This window comes from Fusarium oxysporum, chromosome VII (genome assembly GCF_013085055.1).
Source record: "Fusarium oxysporum Fo47 chromosome VII, complete sequence".
NCBI classification, from domain to species: domain Eukaryota; kingdom Fungi; phylum Ascomycota; class Sordariomycetes; order Hypocreales; family Nectriaceae; genus Fusarium; species Fusarium oxysporum.
Window position 1 is genome coordinate 2,226,401 of NC_072846.1, and position 16,957 is coordinate 2,243,357.

The 16,957-nt window shown below is 51.9% G+C and overlaps 1 protein-coding gene across 1 annotated transcript; it reads left to right on the forward strand.

Annotated features, from left to right (window-relative positions):
- Nucleotides 1-8,336: 8,336 nt before the first annotated feature.
- On the forward strand, nucleotides 8,337-9,161 carry FOBCDRAFT_276944 (uncharacterized protein; the record flags this gene model as incomplete). Its single annotated transcript, XM_054705823.1, has 1 exon — nucleotides 8,337-9,161. The coding sequence occupies one exon, from the start codon at nucleotides 8,337-8,339 to the stop codon at nucleotides 9,159-9,161; it is 825 nt and encodes a 274-aa protein (XP_054561798.1).
- Nucleotides 9,162-16,957: the final 7,796 nt, after the last annotated feature.

Below are 16,957 nucleotides of genomic sequence, written 5' to 3' on the forward strand. Positions count from 1 at the left end.
GCCTAATCCCTCCAAGTGTTCAGTTTCCTATCTTCGGCAGCTGAAGCGGTGCCTGCTGTTGACTATTTGAGGGCATCGTGGGTTATAGGTTAGTGTTGATAAAATGTTGCTAGGTGAGTGGTGTTCCTGTCATCTCTGTTCTAGGCGACCTGTAGCGATCGCGAATCTGATTGTGGCTCGTACTGCGTCCATGTTTGGCGTCCATTCCTGACCGTCTGATGCTGCCTTACCTCCCAGATGAAAAGAGAGGTTGTCGCGTTTCTCATTCGTACACTGAAACATCTCTTTGCGTTGTGTCGTCCATTTCACGCACCGAAAGAGGAAATGTTCTACCGTTTCCTTTGCCCGCCTACATGGGCACTCATCCGTCGGTGCTGCCCTGATCTGATATAGATAGCCGTTCAGTCGCGCCATTCCGGTTCTAAGCTGCACCAGCACGCTGGCTTCTTTCCATGATAACTGGTCGTATAGCAGGCGGGTATGTTTACCGGGCAGAGCTGAGTCGACCTTCCTCGAATGCCTGCCAACTCCTTCTGGCAACTTCCTCTCGCTTCGCAAATCTGCTCTTGTTCGACTGAGAATTGTAGTCTTCGCTTTGGCAACTCCCTTTTGCGGCGTGATGTATGGCTCTGTTGCATGACGGGCCGACATCTGGGCTGTCCTTTGAATGTTGAGCTCACTATTAGAGGATAGCCAGATGATATTGACTCTGTTGCCGTTTCCTCGGAGCTTCTCTACAGCATCATATATCTCTCGGATGTGCCCTTGGCCTGATTGTTGGCGAGGATTTCCTACAGCTTGTGCCGCCGATCTGTTACTCGTCACGATCACAACGACTCGATACTTCATCTCTGGCAGACAGTTAAGCCCATGGGCGATAGCTGCCAATTCGGCTGCGTAGGGGTTGTGTTCTTCTCTCGTGCCCAGGGTGACCGAAAAGTTCTCAATGATCTTGCCGGCCCTCGCCACAGCTACGGGAATCCGAATGGTTCCTCCCATGCCAACGAGATCGTTCCTCGCGGAGCTGCTTGTCGCTATTCGGACCGCCCATCCTGCTTTGGCTAGTTCTTTGATCTGGTCTTCGTCTTCCCCGTCCTGTCCGCTCAGCACGGCTTGCATACGTGACTCCCACGGTGCGAGGGCGAACGGCTGAATGACTTCCATGGTATTTCTTGGTAGCTCTCTGCATACGTCTGCAATGCGCCTAAGAGGAGATATGAAGCGCCGAAAAGCTTTGATCCCTCGTAAGAGGTTTCGGACTGGGTTAGTCCGCGGCAGCGTATGAATGTCTACCCAAAGCTTGCTTGCTCTTCTCCAGAACCGTTCATGAATGGTCGCTATGTGAGCTTCCGCTTCAGCTACCCCTGTAGCCACGCTTGTAAATGATCCTATGACTGCCTGTGCTCCTACTCTTTGTACTCGATGAATGGCATATGCCGACGCCGTTTTGCACGCATGCATCCAGACGTTGGAGGCATAGTCTACCACGGGAGCTACCATGGCTGTAAAGAGCTGTCTCGTTGTCGAGGGAGCCATCCCCTTCAGGCGTTTCAGTTCCATTGCAGCTTCTAGCCCCCTAGTCGCTGCCCTGTCCATGTGCTGTTTGTAGTGCAGGCGCGAGTCCATGACGAGCCCAAGGACCTTGACTTGGTCTTTGGGAGAGACTTTCTCGCCCTTGATGGTGAACGGTTCCGAGTCTACCCTGCCTGTGTATCTAGTAGAGTGTATGATCGCCGTCTTTTCCGCTTCAAAAGTTGCGCCGCTGCGCTTCTCCCAGTCCAGAGCCTTGTCGATTATTGCTTGTATTCCTCTCCGGTTGCTCTGGGCTGTGGGCCCAGACACCCACGCAGTGTAGTCGTCAACAAATGCGATGGCTCCGCCATTCTTGTCGATCTGCGTTTGCACTAGGTCTGCGTTGAAGAATAGGAACAGCACCGGTGATAACGGCGATCCTTGCGGAAGTCCTGCTTGCGGTAGAGGCCTGCTCTCGGAACTTTGTCCATTAATCATGATGGTCGCGGTTCGCTCGGAGCAAAATGAATCCACCCAGCGTAAAATCCCTTCAGGGATCCCTCTTGCTTGCATCCGCTGTAACAATCTCTCCTTACATACACCGTTATATGCGCTCTTCACGTCGAAGCTGATGAGACTCACAACGTGACGTGAGCGCCATGTCGAGAAGATGTGCTCGTGTAGAAGTACGAGGGCCTGCTCTGCCGACAGCTGCTTGCGCGCACCGAAATGATTGGTCGGAAGAAGTCCGTGAGTCTCGACCGCATGGGAGATCCTCTCGGCAACAACCGACTCCAGCACCTTACCCAGCGTAGCGAGAAGCGAGATCGGTCTCCAGGCTTTCGCGATCGTATAATCATCTTTGCCTGGCTTCTTGAGTGGGATGATTCGAGCATGTCTCCACTGTCTTGGTATAACGCCTTCTTTTAGTGATGTTTGAAAGATGTCGAGGACGTCGTGTTTGACCGATGGCCAGATCTGCTTCCAGACAATCGCTGGTAGTCCGTCTTCCCCTGGCGCCTTCCATGACTTTGTCGCCCATAGCTGACGCTCCACTTCCTCCAAAGTCAGGTGGGGCATCGTTACAGGGGCTCTCCGATGCTGCAGCCCTTCGTCTTCGATGTTATCTGGTAGTGGCGGGAAGAACTTGTGTTGAATGTTGGAGGGTTCACCCTCAACTTCAGGATTGAGGTTCAGGATTAAGGTTTGACGCCCTAAACTTAGATCGTAGGACTTTCATCTAGGACTTTCTAGGACTCAAGTCCTAGAAGGAACCAGTCAAAGATATAAGGTCTCAATGGTCCTTCGATTGCGAAAGGATCAAGAAATATACACAATTCACCTTAATATCTGACAACTTGGCAAGAAGCTCTTCAGCTTGCTCTCGATGATTTGTCGTTTTTGTTCCATCCGCCCTACCGAGTTGGGGTACCTTCCTAAAAGCGGCATCGTCCCCAGACTTCATGTACTTGGCTGCTTTCCAGATATTGTCGTTATCCGCTAGAAACTCCTTCCAGTGGCTATTCTTGCGTTTTCGGATGGCATCGTAGTACTGCTTTGCTGAAGCGTTTGCCGTGTTTTTGAGGACAGCAGAGCTCTGCCCGGCACGCCTTGCGGCTCGAGCACGGTTCCTCCAATATGTATAGACATGCCGCAGTTGTGTGAGGTCATTGGTCCACCATCGTTCCGCATATGGTGATGGTTTGGCTCTGGGTGTTAGAGCCTGTACCGCTTCCAGAACGGCCGTCATCAACCTATCCGTTTTCTGCTGCACTGTGTTTCCCCTCGGCTTATCCCTCAACGTGTCTACAATTTTCCCCTTGATCTCCGTCCAGGGGGCGTTATTGAACAACAGTCTCTCTCCCTGTTTCGGTGCCGGGACCGAACTGTCGAATGTCGCCTCTATCGTGCGATGATCCGACCCGTGCTCCGTACCGTGTATTGCGCATCTGATGGTTGCGTCTGCAAGCTCTTCGGAAGCTAGAACCAAGTCGAAGGTTGTTTCGTAATTTCTGCCCTGCCATGTCTTCGTGCTCCTGCGGAGGAGGCTCCTGAGCATAAAGTCGTTCATAAGGTCAATGATCGGATCGGCCTCGCCCTGTCTTGCCACCGAAATATCGTCCCCTCCCCACATTTGGTCGTGCCGGTTGAAGTCGCCGGTAATTACCACATCCACCGTTCTCCCTGACCTCCGCCTCACCTCCATAATGGCCCTGCCAAGCTTACCGCACGTGTCCTGCAGAGCTTGGGCATCTCCCCCCGGTACGTATACAGACGCCGTGAAGACCAGACGATCTGGCAGTCGGATGACCGCTGCCGTCACGTCTGGAGACTCTATTGACACCTGCTCCGCTTCTACCTCTCTGCTCACCCAAAGCATACTCCGTATCACCCATCTACCTTCTTTCTCGGCCGTCGGTACCATTTTGGCCCATCTGTGATGCCCCATCGGCGTGGTCAATAGTTTCCCCTGGACCCTTCGCGCGTGGGGTTCTTGGATGGCCAGCACGGTTGCATCTTGAATGTCTTTGTCGTTTATTAAGCTCTCATGTACCGGCCCTTGCTTCCCAACATTCAGTTGCAACAGTCGAAATACGCTATTCATGATGTGATGGATAGAGCTTCTGACAGTTTCTGCTAAATGACTCATGAGGACCCCCCACACGGGACGCATCTCAGGATCGTTTCTGCGCATCTGCTATGGTGATGACCTTCTCGCGCACACTTGCCGCAAACTTGCAGTCGGTCACACTGGTAGGCTTTATGGTTCGTGATCTGCTGGCAATTGTAGCACTGTTTTTGGTCGGTCACGACGCTCGAACACTTTTGTGGTGCCGGATTCTCCTCCAGCCACAAAAACCCTTCGCTGATGAATCGTCTGGCTTCGGAACGTTTCTTAAGGTATACGACCATCGAGCCGTACGCTTTGGGGACGTCTCTCTTGCTGGGCCATGCTATTTTCGCGACTTCGGTATCGTTCTCTCGACCCAAGGTCTGAGTGGCCTCTGCTCGAACTTCATTTCTCTCATCCAATACCGCAATGCGACTACCGTTATCGACTCTGATAGGGTAGAGGTCATCTCGCAGGATGCGGGTTCCTGGCGCCAATTTCGTTTTCGCTCTCGTTTCTACAGGTGATCCTAACACGATGGGGATACTTTGGATCCCTCGTCACCGCTTGGCATCGCCACGTGGGATTATCTAGCTCGAGGCAGACTTCATTCTCCACTGTCGCTCGGATCGTTCCAGCCGAGGCCCTAGCCTCATCTTCTGTTCTCGAAACGTCGATCGTGAAGTAGAGCGCGTCTGTGGCGATTGGAGGGGTGGGCACGGTTCTTGAATGGCTGTCGGTTAAGTGCGTGACAGTCGTATGACACCAGCGTACGACCGTTGGGGTTCTTCCGCTGCATTAAACACGATGGTCTCAAGCTGCTCACGGACTCGTTGTAGTTTCTCAGCCATATTTTTCTTGATCTTGACCATCTGCTTGCCCATCTCGTGCATTGTCTGTTCCTGTTTTGCAACGACTTCTGTGAGTTCCCTTGTCATCTCCATCTGTTCCTTCAGCGCTCCCTGCAACCGTTTGGTCTCTCTGCGCGACTCTACCAGGAAATCCAGGGCCTTCTGCAGCATTGCCCTTCCATCGCTACTTCCGCTGTCGTTTCCGCTACCGCTACTCCTTCGGGTTTTGGTCAGTCGGTCAATCTGTTCTTCGGTCGGTACACTTCGCGTCGTCTGCCGGGTAATTTTCGCGTTTCTTTAGCGGTGTCTTCCAATTGTCGCGCCGTGTCTCGGACTTTGCTCGATGGCCTCACCACTCGACTCGATCGCTTTGACGTCAAAAAGGGGGCATCATCCTGACCACGATCTCGGCCCCTATTGGATCCGCCATGATGGGCAGTCTCCACCACGAATTTCCTCCCAACCGACAACAATTCTTCTGAATAGAGATTTTCGCAAGTGTCCCCTAGGAGTCAATCCGTATCGCCCTTGCTATAGTAGGAAGTCAGAGCGAGCGACCCCGCAATGTGATGTCAGAACTTTAACCCGTAAACGGAGAACCTCTCCGAGGCCTCTTATTGGACAACAAAGCTGTAGGAACACCAATAGAAACGCTGGGCTATCCCGTGCCTTGACTGGCCAATTAAATAAGAAGGTGCAAGAATCGTAGGCTATGTGTCAAGACGGTTCTCACAGTGCCAACATTTCACTCAAATCGAGACTATGCCCTTTTCACCCCAAGCCTCAAAAGACATCAATATCTCTTTGACTGCGCGAAGGCTCCCATTGGGTATCTTACAGGGATCTTAGCCAACTACGATCAGTATCTCTCTACCCTCACCCAAATCGAGATACTGGACTAACACATTGCCACCAAGCTAGCGAGCGACTTAGATAGTGACCTAGTAGTGGAGACTGGTACCGTGTGGGAGCCTTCGCGCAGTCAAAGAGATGCCACTAGAGAAGCGTTGTATCCGTAGAGCTTCTCAGAGGGCTGTTCTAGACTACCAATCTTGTAGGGCCACATATCAATTCTCCAACTTCCAGTCGACAATCCTTTATTTAACGAGTTATATAGCTTTAGACAAGACACGGCTTTCTGATCTTACCCCTGAAGACAGCATACTGATTGTTTTACTGATGTGTTCTGCCGGCCTTTTTTCCTAATGTATCTTCCGTCTCCGCTAAATAATCCGATATCGAACTTGCCGTTGGTCGATCTTACCGCAGCCACCGGATGTATCCTACGAATCAAAGGTGACGGAGTCTAATCAGTAAATCACTCAGGGGAAGGCCCACTTACTATCTCACATCCCAAGCCGTTCTTGGCTCTTTACTGTGGGCCGACCCAACAAAAGCCTTGTTGGACCCTGTCGTTATTCTCTTTTATACGTGCCAAGTGCCTAGTAGTACTCGGGTAGGGCCTAGAGACCGGCCCCCCGTGCTTTTCATTCAGTCACCAGTGACCGTGCCTCAAGCACGGGGGGTACGGTGACTAGGAAAAGGTTCGGTTGACTGAGGAAATTTAAGATACATCTAATAGTAAGGCAAGGCCTAGGAAAAAGAAGTACCGTTAATATGTCAAAGTCACGTGATATATGCGGGGAAATTTGGAGATGAAGGATACTTCTGATAATAAGGAAAGACCTAAGAAAAAGAGGTATCTTAGATTTCCTCAGTCAACCGTCCCTGTGCCTAGTCAACGTACCCCCCGTGCCTGACCCTCTGGCACCACAGGTGGAATGGGTTAGGCTAAGGGGGGCCGGTCTCAAGGCCCTACCCGAGTAGTAGTAGTAGTATTTATTACGCCCGGGAGAACGGACCTCATAGGGCCTGTGGCTACGCTAAGCTATTCACGTATTCCCCGCTTTTCGTCCATTCTACACAAAAGAAAGCCCTACTGCTCTTCCAGTTCTTACTTTTCTAGCCCCGTTTGCTTGACTCTGCTTGACAGACCTGCTTGAAGGCCAACCAATACCATCTCCAAGTGTTCAGCATCCTATCTTCAGCAGCTGAAGCTGTCAAGTGCCTATCCCTTTGGAGCGGTACAGCCCTTCAGGAGGTCACTCGCCCCACTTTGCTTAGTCACAAGGTTAGTACGTGCGGGGTACAGGAAGTTCGTGAGATATTCAATTTTTTGCAAAACACCACCAAAAACTCATGCTAATTGATATCTATTGAAACGATGAGTTCCCTACCGATTCTTGATGAAATACAATTGAAGGGATTTGACTTCAATAATCATAGCTTTTACATACATACACAGCAAAGGGGCCTAGGCACCGCCGGAATAATAATTAACCCGCCCGAAGAAGCCGCCGGCCACAGCTTCATCCCTCTCAACGTAAAAGATCGTGGTAAGGTAGCTCTTTGTAACAATCAAAACTGCTGGGACTTGTCCCATTATACAAATTAGTATGTGGGGAGAAGTACCGTTAGTCGTATCAATTTTGATTGGTCCTACACCTGTCGTGACCCCGCCGAAGGGCTGTATCGCTCAAAGGGATAATTGCCTTCCCCTTGTCGCCAACCCTGGGTCTCGGAAGAAAACCTCCGTTGTCTCAAAAACTAGCTCTCTTCAGGCGTCATTCGCTTGAATTTGCGCGTCACTTCTTTTGAGGCGGTTTTCTTCGTCCCAGCCTCCGTTTACAGCTCATATTGAGTTCTTTGTTTATGCCCCCCAAATCTCGTATTTATTGATTTAGATTAGCTTGTGGTACGCAGCGTGGTGCGGATATATAGCAGGGCTTCAGGGGCCAATACCCTGGTACACTTTATATACTACGGCGCTTAAAATCACCTCTTATACTAAACGTCTTAGATCTGTACTCACTTCGACATAACGTCGATCGCATGGTTGCAACGGTCCTGTAAACCAATCGCTCCATTGTGGGCGCCTCCCATGACATGTTCCCCAGCAGATCGTCCAGCATGTCCTGGCCGTCTAGCTGCACTTGCCCGCTCCTTCTCCTCCGGCCGATCCCCCCTCCCTGCAACCTAAGCTCCTCTAATTAACGTCACTTTTAAAGTGGCTTGCTGCTTAACCATATGCTACAATCGTCATTCTGCCATTGCTTCTTTCCTTTTTTATTTCCGCCGAGATCATTTAAAGTCTCTTTCGCTTCTTCCCTTTACTCGAGCGGATCATCTTACATCAACGTCTCTACCCAGCTCACTCCCGAAGATATCAGCAAGTCACGTCGAGGCCAATTCATATATTTAGGTGCAAGGAGTATGACCTTCGCTTGGTCTAACACCGCCTCCCTTCGTGATCGTTCCGTGCTTACGCTAAACCCGTAAACGGGCATCTCCCAGGCTTCGCCATGGCTCAAAGCGCCGCTCCACCAATCGATCTCATGTACGAACCGCCAGCGATTGACAACTTTGGCACCAGGCCTCATCCTGAGTGGGAGCAATATTGGACCGCTGAACAGCCCAGCTTCCCAGGCCCGTCTGAAACCGCTGGCGGCAACTCCCAGCATGAACACGAAATCGAGGATTTCGTTTTCAACTACGCATATACTCCTGCCTCAACCAATTTAACCGGCTCTATCTTCTCCCAGGAGTATCCCATACCACCACGAACTTCCGAGTTAACGAGCCCTGAAAAATCCCCTAGCAATTCGGACGATCGAGGACGCTCTTCAACGCTGTCGGGCATGCAGAAACGAAAACCCGACCACACCGAGTGCGCCCCGGCAAAGTCATCGAGGCGCGGTTCCTCCAAGCACGCAACAGCAAAAGCAGCAGCAGAAGTTCACGGGGATACGAAAAAGCGTGGCAGTATCGACGAGGCTGCAGCGGTGAACCTTTCGTCTCCGTCTTTTAATAATAACATATATACCAGAAAAGTTCAGGAGAGGAATCGAACCGCGTCAAATAAGCTTCGCGCCAGGAAGAAAGAAGATGAGAGGAAACTCAAGTCTACCGAGAAGGACATGGAGCAGATTAATCGCGACTTGTCAACCTGCGTGACAAACCTGACTCTTCAGGTTTATAACCTTAAGATGAAGCTCCTTCAACACGCCGACTGCGACTGCACTCTTATCCAGGAGTACATCACTAACGAAGCCCATCGTTATACCCAAGGCCTGGGAGACAAAAGGCAATGCCAGCAACCTCAACCACACGATCACTGTTCCAATTAGACGCAATACTGGTGAAAATAGTAGGCATGCGATTTATAGAAAGCGACGACAATCTTTGACGAAGGACACGACCTAGCGTGATGACGAATATTCTATCATTACAATGGCTGAACAATCAGGAGGCTGGTAGAAGGAGAACGGCATGGGGTAGCGTCTGTTCAACCATTGGCATCTTGGAAAATGATCTGAAGAAATACATATATATATATCTACGATGGTTGGAGAGGTCAGGGTTGACCTGTGCGTTCAAACAGAGCAAAAAAGCAGATCTCGACGCAACACCTTCCAACCGTAGTGATGCGCGCCCTTCATCTGGTCGAGAACAGGTGAGAGAAAGACAAAGTAAGGAAGAAAATGTGTACAAAAGAGATGTGAAAAGAGAGGGAGAGAGAGTCGCAGGTGCTTCTCTGGTCGTCGTCGCCTAATGACGAGGGCATGTTTTTCCAAAGAACGCGGTGTCTTTGGACAGGTCGATGAACTTGGTGAAGTCTTTTCCTATTGCTAGATTGACTGCTGCATTCAGTGAGGGTGCCAGCCTCATCCGATGACGTGGCGGTACCTTTCTGCAGTAGAAGATGTGATCCGGTGCTTTGCGTCGGCCACATGAGCAGACCAGACGTGCACCGACGTGGTTAAATCTTTCGTGGTATGCGGCGAAGTCTCCGTGGAGAGACCTCGCTGCCAGCAGATGGTGCAACGCTGCACGTGGGAGCGAGAGCTCCGGCGGGCAGCCTGTGGTGGCCTTGAGATTGAGTCTCTTGTCCTGCTCAGGAGCGGAGGTGGACCACCATGCTTCGAATGCTTCTTTCGGTTGTTGTCTTGCAATCCTTCGGAGGTAAGCCAGTGTAGGTTGAGCACCTTCGGGCTCGGGTAGCGATGATGCTGCTTTTGCCAGTTTGTCGGCCTGTTCGTTGCCGGGGATGTTAGTGTGTCCTGGTACCCAGCGAACCTGTGTGGCTCCATGCGATGCCGCTAAAGCCTGGAACTCGAGAAAGACGTCTTGAGAGGAGTCGGATGGAGTACCTCGCAGGCATGTGGCAGCCGCGAGGTTGTCTAGGCAGATGAATATGTTTTGGGACGCTGATTCTCGCAGGTTCAGGGCGGCTTTTAAGCCCTCTAATGCTCCAGTGGCTTCAGCGTCAAAGACCTCAGCAGGCCCAAGGCGGCCTGATCCGTCAAAGATGGGTATATTGTGCTGATGAATGGTGAAGCCGTAGCTGGCAACGCGTTCCGCGGACAAAGAGCCATCCGAGTATACAACCAAGGTGAGCGGGTCGAGTGACTGAACCCAGCGGAGAAAAGCGCTAGCTGTTTTCTCCTTTGATGCTGCCTGCAGCGGTAGCATTTGTTCTTGTTGGAAGCGACGCCGAACGAGCTTCGGTCGCGTACAGGGTGCGAGGAGTTCGTCTGTGCGTCGAAGACGTGTCCTGAAACCGTTTTCTATCTGTACTTGATATTTTCGTTTGATGAGGTCATGGTAAGTAGGTTGGCTAGGCGAGCGTGTCCGGCTCGCCAGAGGGTGAGCCTCATCGAGCGACTTGAGCCGCGCGGATAACCTAAGTCGCCGTGCTTCGAGTAGTTGGTCGACTGGCGGTATCCCGCTTTCTCGGTGGAGGATAGTGATGGGTGTCGTCTTCCAGACGGGGAGTATGGCTCTCATGGCCTGGTTCATGGTTTTGGTCATTCTCTGTATAAGATGCTGGTTTCTTGATGGTATGTCTTTCGTAGGCTGGTTCCACCGTGGCCTGGATGTGCCCGGGTACCACGCCTCGGAGCCGTGGAGCAGCACTGGCTCGACACATGCTCTGACGGCGCCTCGCACGGCGCTCGGTAGAGGGCCGTGTACCGTGTTGGTGAGCCCCCGCAAATGATAAGCCACTGCCTTTGCTTTGGCCGCCCACTTTTCGACATGAAGTCGAAAAGATAGTCTGCTATCCAACCAGATACCAAGCCAGCGTAGAGCTGGTTCAGGGTATTTCTCGACATCGCCGTGGCGTACTGCCGGCGCAGTCCTGAGTTTGCTGCGGGAGAAATGCATGACTTCGGTCTTCTTCGTGTCGAAGGACACGCCATTCTCCGCGCCCCATCGCACCATCTCGGCGATGGATCTAGATGCCATGGCAGAAGTCTCGTCTACTGTGTCGCCTATGGACAGGATGGCCGTGTCGTCTGCATAGCCGAAGCGACCCTGAGGGTTCCCTAATCGATAGATTGGCTCAGTGTAAAGCAGAAGAGGATTGGCGATACCGGCGACCCCTGAGGGAGGCCGCACTGAAGGGGAGAAGAGGGCGTGACTGTGTCTTGGTACCTGACACGCGCCGACCGGCCGCCCATGAAGGAGCCGGCCCAGCGAGCCAGATGATTAGGCCAGCCTTGCTCACGAAGACGCAGGACGAGCCTGTTGCGCATGACGGTGTCGAAAGCACCTTGGACGTCCATTGTGACTAGAGTCGCCACCTTCTTGCGTGCAAACGCTTCTTCAATATCATGGACCAGATCAGTTACCAAGTTTGTTGCCGACCTCTTGGGGAGCGCCCCAGCTTGCTGCGGATGAAGGACACTGTAGTGAACGGCTGCCCATGCTAGGCGGCGCGCGATCAGTCGTTCTAGTCCCTTACTAAGACAGGAGAGCAGTGAGATGGGTCGCCATGCTCGTGGTTCGGTAAGGTCTCTCCGTCCCGGTTTCGCGATCATGACCACCTCCGCCTCCTTGAATGGTTTTGGATGATGGCCCATGGTAAGGCATCTTTCGAAGAGACGGCGGACGTGTGTACCGATGGCATGCCATACTGCTTCAAGAAGTTTAACTGTGATGTTGTCTGACCCTGGGGATGTATTGCCTGTGTGACAAGTCGCATATTGCGCCTCCTCCAGAGAGATTTCGGGAGAGAATGGGATCGATCTAGGTGGGAATACTGGCGCCCATGCGTTTGCGATGTCGTCCTCCGCAGTTCTTCGTTCAAGCGTGGCCTGTCGGAGTGCGTTGGCTTTATCCATCTGGCTTTCGTACACGACGTTATCGACCTGTAGAGGTGGCGGCTGGAAGGCTCCTGGGGACTTTAGCCACCGGACAGCTTTGAAAACATCGCTACTGCTGGAGAAACCATCGATGAGGTTACGCCAATAGCGCCTCTTGGCCCGACGGACCACCCGATGAAAGCCTCTTTTGGCGATCTGAACATCCTGGTTGAAGCCGAGCAGGTAGCTTCTTCTGATGGCTCGAAAAGCAGCCGCGGCGTCGGCGCACTCCTCCGTCCACCAGGGAGCCGGACGTCCGCCTTTCCGTGCGGGCCTCCCAGACGCTTTTGCTGCTGATGTTAGTAGACTCGCAAGTGAAGAGGCAAGCTCGTCCAGCTCCTCGGGGGTCGAATCTGTGAGGGGGATTCCTGTAGCGCCAAGCTCTACGATCTCGACGAATCGTTTAAGCTCGTCTTCCGTCGTCACTCGAATCTTGCCTGGCTGCACCGGAGTCGATCTGACGTCTGGGAAAGTCAGGCTGAGCGTGAAGTGGTCAGAGCTGGTGGCGAGATGGTCCTCGACGATAGCTTCAGCAAGTGGTAGGTTAGTAAAGGCAAGATCGATTGTGTTGCCGTACGGCTTTGTTGGGATATCTAAAGTGTTGAGAAGGCTGAGGTCATTCTCAGACACCCATCCTGCTATCTCTTGGCCGCGGTTCGTAGCTTGGCCTGTCTGCCAGCTACGATGTCTAGCATTGAAATCGCCAGCAACAAAGCAGCGTTCCGGGACCGACTACCGAAGCAGCGTGTTCAGGGCGTCTTTCTCGTCGTTCTGGCGATAGACGTTGACTACAGTCATGCCGTTGATCGTGAGCCAAAGGATATCGCGAGTCTGGAAGGGTCGAATCTGGTCAGCCAGAAGTCTGGGGTCTCGCCGGACATATGTCATGACTCTAGGCCGAGTATCATTGCTGTTCCACATGTCGACCGGCGTAAATGTGTCGTATGCAGGGTGAGTCTTGGTTAGAGAGCGGGTCTCTGTATGAGCCGTCCACGGCTCTTGCAAGAGCACAACGTCATATCGTTCCGAGTCGGCCAGCGCCAGAGCGCAGTCGTGGGCCGGAGGGATCTTGCCGACGTTGGCCTGGAAGATCCTGATCGGCTTCCTGTCGTTCTTTCGTGTTTGGGAATATCTATTCCTGGTCATGAGAGCGATTGATGAGAACGATTCGACGCTTTCGCGGTGAGCCTGGTCTGGGCTGTTCGGGTTCTTCTTCTGCTTCATAGCCTGCATGAGGAGTCGTGGCTACCATGATGCACGAAGGTGCTCCTGATACAGCTGGGCTGGGAGCACGAGTGTTCGGTCGTTCTTGTGGTGTAACATCCTCGTTTTGTCGCTCAGCCATGCCCTGCTGGGCTTCCTGATGCGATCCCGACTGTGGTTCTGGGTGTCGTTGTCGGTATGTCTCCGCGCCTACGGTCCGAACATGCTTTCGTTGCTCTTTAGTGAGTCGGCGGAGCACGCCGTGCACTGACTTTGGCCGAGCTGGGCACCTACGGAAGTTGGCCTGGTGGGGGCCTAAGCAGTTGATGCACTGTTCTCGTGCGATGCAATCGTCTACAAGATGGCCGGTCTCACCACAGCGTCGGCAAACTGGCTGTCTGTGACAGTTGCGGGCAAAGTGGTAGCCCCAGCACGTCTCACACTGTCTGGGTCGGTCGGTTTTGTCGACGAGTCTGGCTGTGCTGCTGCCAAAGAGCGACCAGAATCTCTTTGTGGGCTTCAGGAAAGACACAAGCAGGGCCTTGGTCAAGGGGTTATCCGAGAATTGTCTTCCGGTACGTACATCAATGGGCTTGAGCCCAGTCTGGATTTCTATCTCGTCGCTAACGACGCTGTCACTATTCACCTCATTTCCGTAAAAGTCAGTCAGCCTTGTAGGAACGTCTGAGATCACATAGGTGAACCATTCCTTGTTCGTTTCTACTGCTGTAGCTCCCAGTCCAGGGGCCCACTCAGCCTGCTTTTCTACGAGGAAGTCGCGTGTTGCAGAATCGGCGGCCAGGACGGCCCATCCAGATCGGACCTGGAACACCTGTCGAATCTTGTCCGAGACGGCGCCGAGTTTTTCCCGTATCAGAGTCCGGATGGCATAGCCACTGTGGGCCCTGGCCGGAGCCTCGGCTTCTAGACGGATGATGACACGGAGGTCTTGCCGGGGTGGGGCGATGAGGTGGGTCTATTTGTCGGCGTCCATGTTGTTGTTGTCCGTGGGTTAGACGGTCGTGGTCAGTGGGAGGCACGGCAGCGGCCACGCTGCTGTATGTAGGCTTGGGGGTCGCGGGTCCGGAGCAGGAGAGCTTTCGTTTCCAAATGCCGAGGAAACTATCGGCGAATTGCTGAGCGAAACGTCGCTGCGGTCCGGTGGCGAATTGCTGGGCCGCTTCTTCAAACTTGGCACAGAAGGCCTGGAAAACCATCAGCTTGGTGTTGTACTCTTCCACGCGTTCTCGCGCGAGATCATTGGCTGATTCGATGATAGAGATTGGTCCTTGTTCAAAAATCGATGCGGGGCTGGCACGCTCAGCTCCTTCCATAGCTGCAGCGGTGGTGGCGGGGTTGAGTGGTGAGGATGGTGTCTGGGCCATCCGACCGGGTCCAGGTGAAACACCAATGGTGCCGTTGACTGCCGGACTGTTCTGCAAGAGGGCTGCACGGGCTCCTTGCTTCAGGTTGACGGGAGTGTGGATCCCCAAATCGAAGGGATCCGGGGCAGCGGGCAGGATCGTCGTAGACGAATCCATCGCCGCGGCTTGAGACTGCGCAAAGCGCAGATTGAGGCGTTTGTTGTGCACTTGTTAAGGATTTAGGTGTAGACAGGGCTACTTTCTTAACACTTGTATGCCAAGAAAGTGTGATGACAAAGGAAGGTGTTTCTAGCTAGTTATTTTATTTATGGATTTAAGTACTATAGGGTAGGCTATTTTTAGCTACACAGTAACGTCGGATACGGGGAAATCGGCCACCCCCAGAAACCGGCCACCCTCAGCAAAACACCAAAAATGAGATCGCGATTGTAACTCAATTAAAAACACACCACCACATTTTTTATATTAAATAAAATATCTATCAGTGAATATTCAGATGGAACTGAGTACAAAGATCCTCGAGTTTTAATTTTTTAATGCGATATGATGTTCTTTGTGGCTGTAATACTTTTCTCATCTGTTCACGAGCTTTTAAAATCGCTGGAACCTTTGCGAACTCGGCATTTCCATTATATATGACGTTCTTCCTCTTTTTCGGCAGATATTCCTCCTTTTCTAATTGCATTATCATGATTTCTCTTCTTTGGCGTTCAATCTCAAAGTTATGACTGTCTAATTGACTGCCAATCTTACGGAAAAGCAGCCTGACAGCAGGGTCTTCAGAGACAACGCCTGGGACAGCCTGGAGGGTCCGACGAAGCTGTACAGATGATCGGGGCGTCATAAGAAGACGGGAATTCTTTCCTTTGGCCGGGGAAATAGCTGTAACAACGGGAGCTGGTGTCTTAGGAGGCTGAGTGACCATCGGGTTCATCAGGACCTTCGCCAGATTAACTGGCCACAGTCCGGTTGCTTTCCAGCCGGCTAGGGCGTTCAACTTCGTGATAGCTTCTTTCCGAGCTTTGTCGTAAGTGTATAGGAAGGTGATCTTGCCGATATGACTGGAATCTGCGACAGAAGCAAGATCTGAGAGGAATTTTCGATATGCCCTCTTCAACGGTCCAAAGACTGCAACATCCAGCGGCTGTAGGACATGAGAAGCATGTGCTGGAAGGAAAAGCACGAATATGTTATTATTATAACACTCAAACAAGAAGTCTTCAGTCATATGACTTCCGTGACCGTCGAGAATTAGAAGACGCGGTTCTTTTGGATTCTCGGGCTTTGTCGACGGAATAAACACCGTTTTCAGCCAAATCAACGCAATATGATTATTTGTCCAGCCCTTCTCACTGCAGGTGAATTCCCAGTCTTCCAGGAAGTCCAATTTCTCAGGAAAATGTTGTTGTTGGACCGTTTTCCCTTTGAAGATCACCAAAGGTCTCAGGACTTTCCCCGTTGCCGAGATACACTCGAGAATTGTGATCCAAGACCTTGAACCAGGCTGACGAATAAGTACTGACTTCTTGTCCTTGCAACCAAGGAATAAACCGTTCAGTCCTATCCCTTCCATCATTCCAACTTCGTCGACGTTGTATCTGTTCTTCTGCTTGACTATTCGAACTGCCGGCATCGACAATAACATGAAGAAGGCCTTGATAAGTTCAGTAGAAGCTCCGTTATAACGGTCAGAATCCATACTCTTGCCCGGTAAAGTCTTCACTTCTTTGTTCCTGTCCATAAAAGACTGTAACCAGCGTTTTCCGACGCCTTCTGGGAAGCCGTTGCGTATTGCGATCTGGTTTGCAAAGTGTCGGACCTGTTGGTGCGAAACAGGGCACCCTAGGTCAGCTTGGACCATAATCCAGTCTCGTAATCTTCTTTCCTGAACAGCTGAGAGCTTTTGTTCAGGTTCATGAGCTTGTCTTGGTATTGTGGCACCTTTAATTCTATCTTGGAGCGTTGAACGGTTGATGCCATAAGCCGCTGCAGCTTTGTTTATGGAAACTCCTTCTGAAACCATCTGAAGAGCAGCGCTCATGTCTTCTTCAGTGAATTTCGTCATTCTGAATTGATTGGTATACTTTACAAGTTCATACGATTAAAATTGGTGGAGTTGTGAATTTTTTAAGATATCATTAATTGGGAGGTTGGGTCAAAAAGCGGGTGGCCGGTTTCCCCGTATCCGAC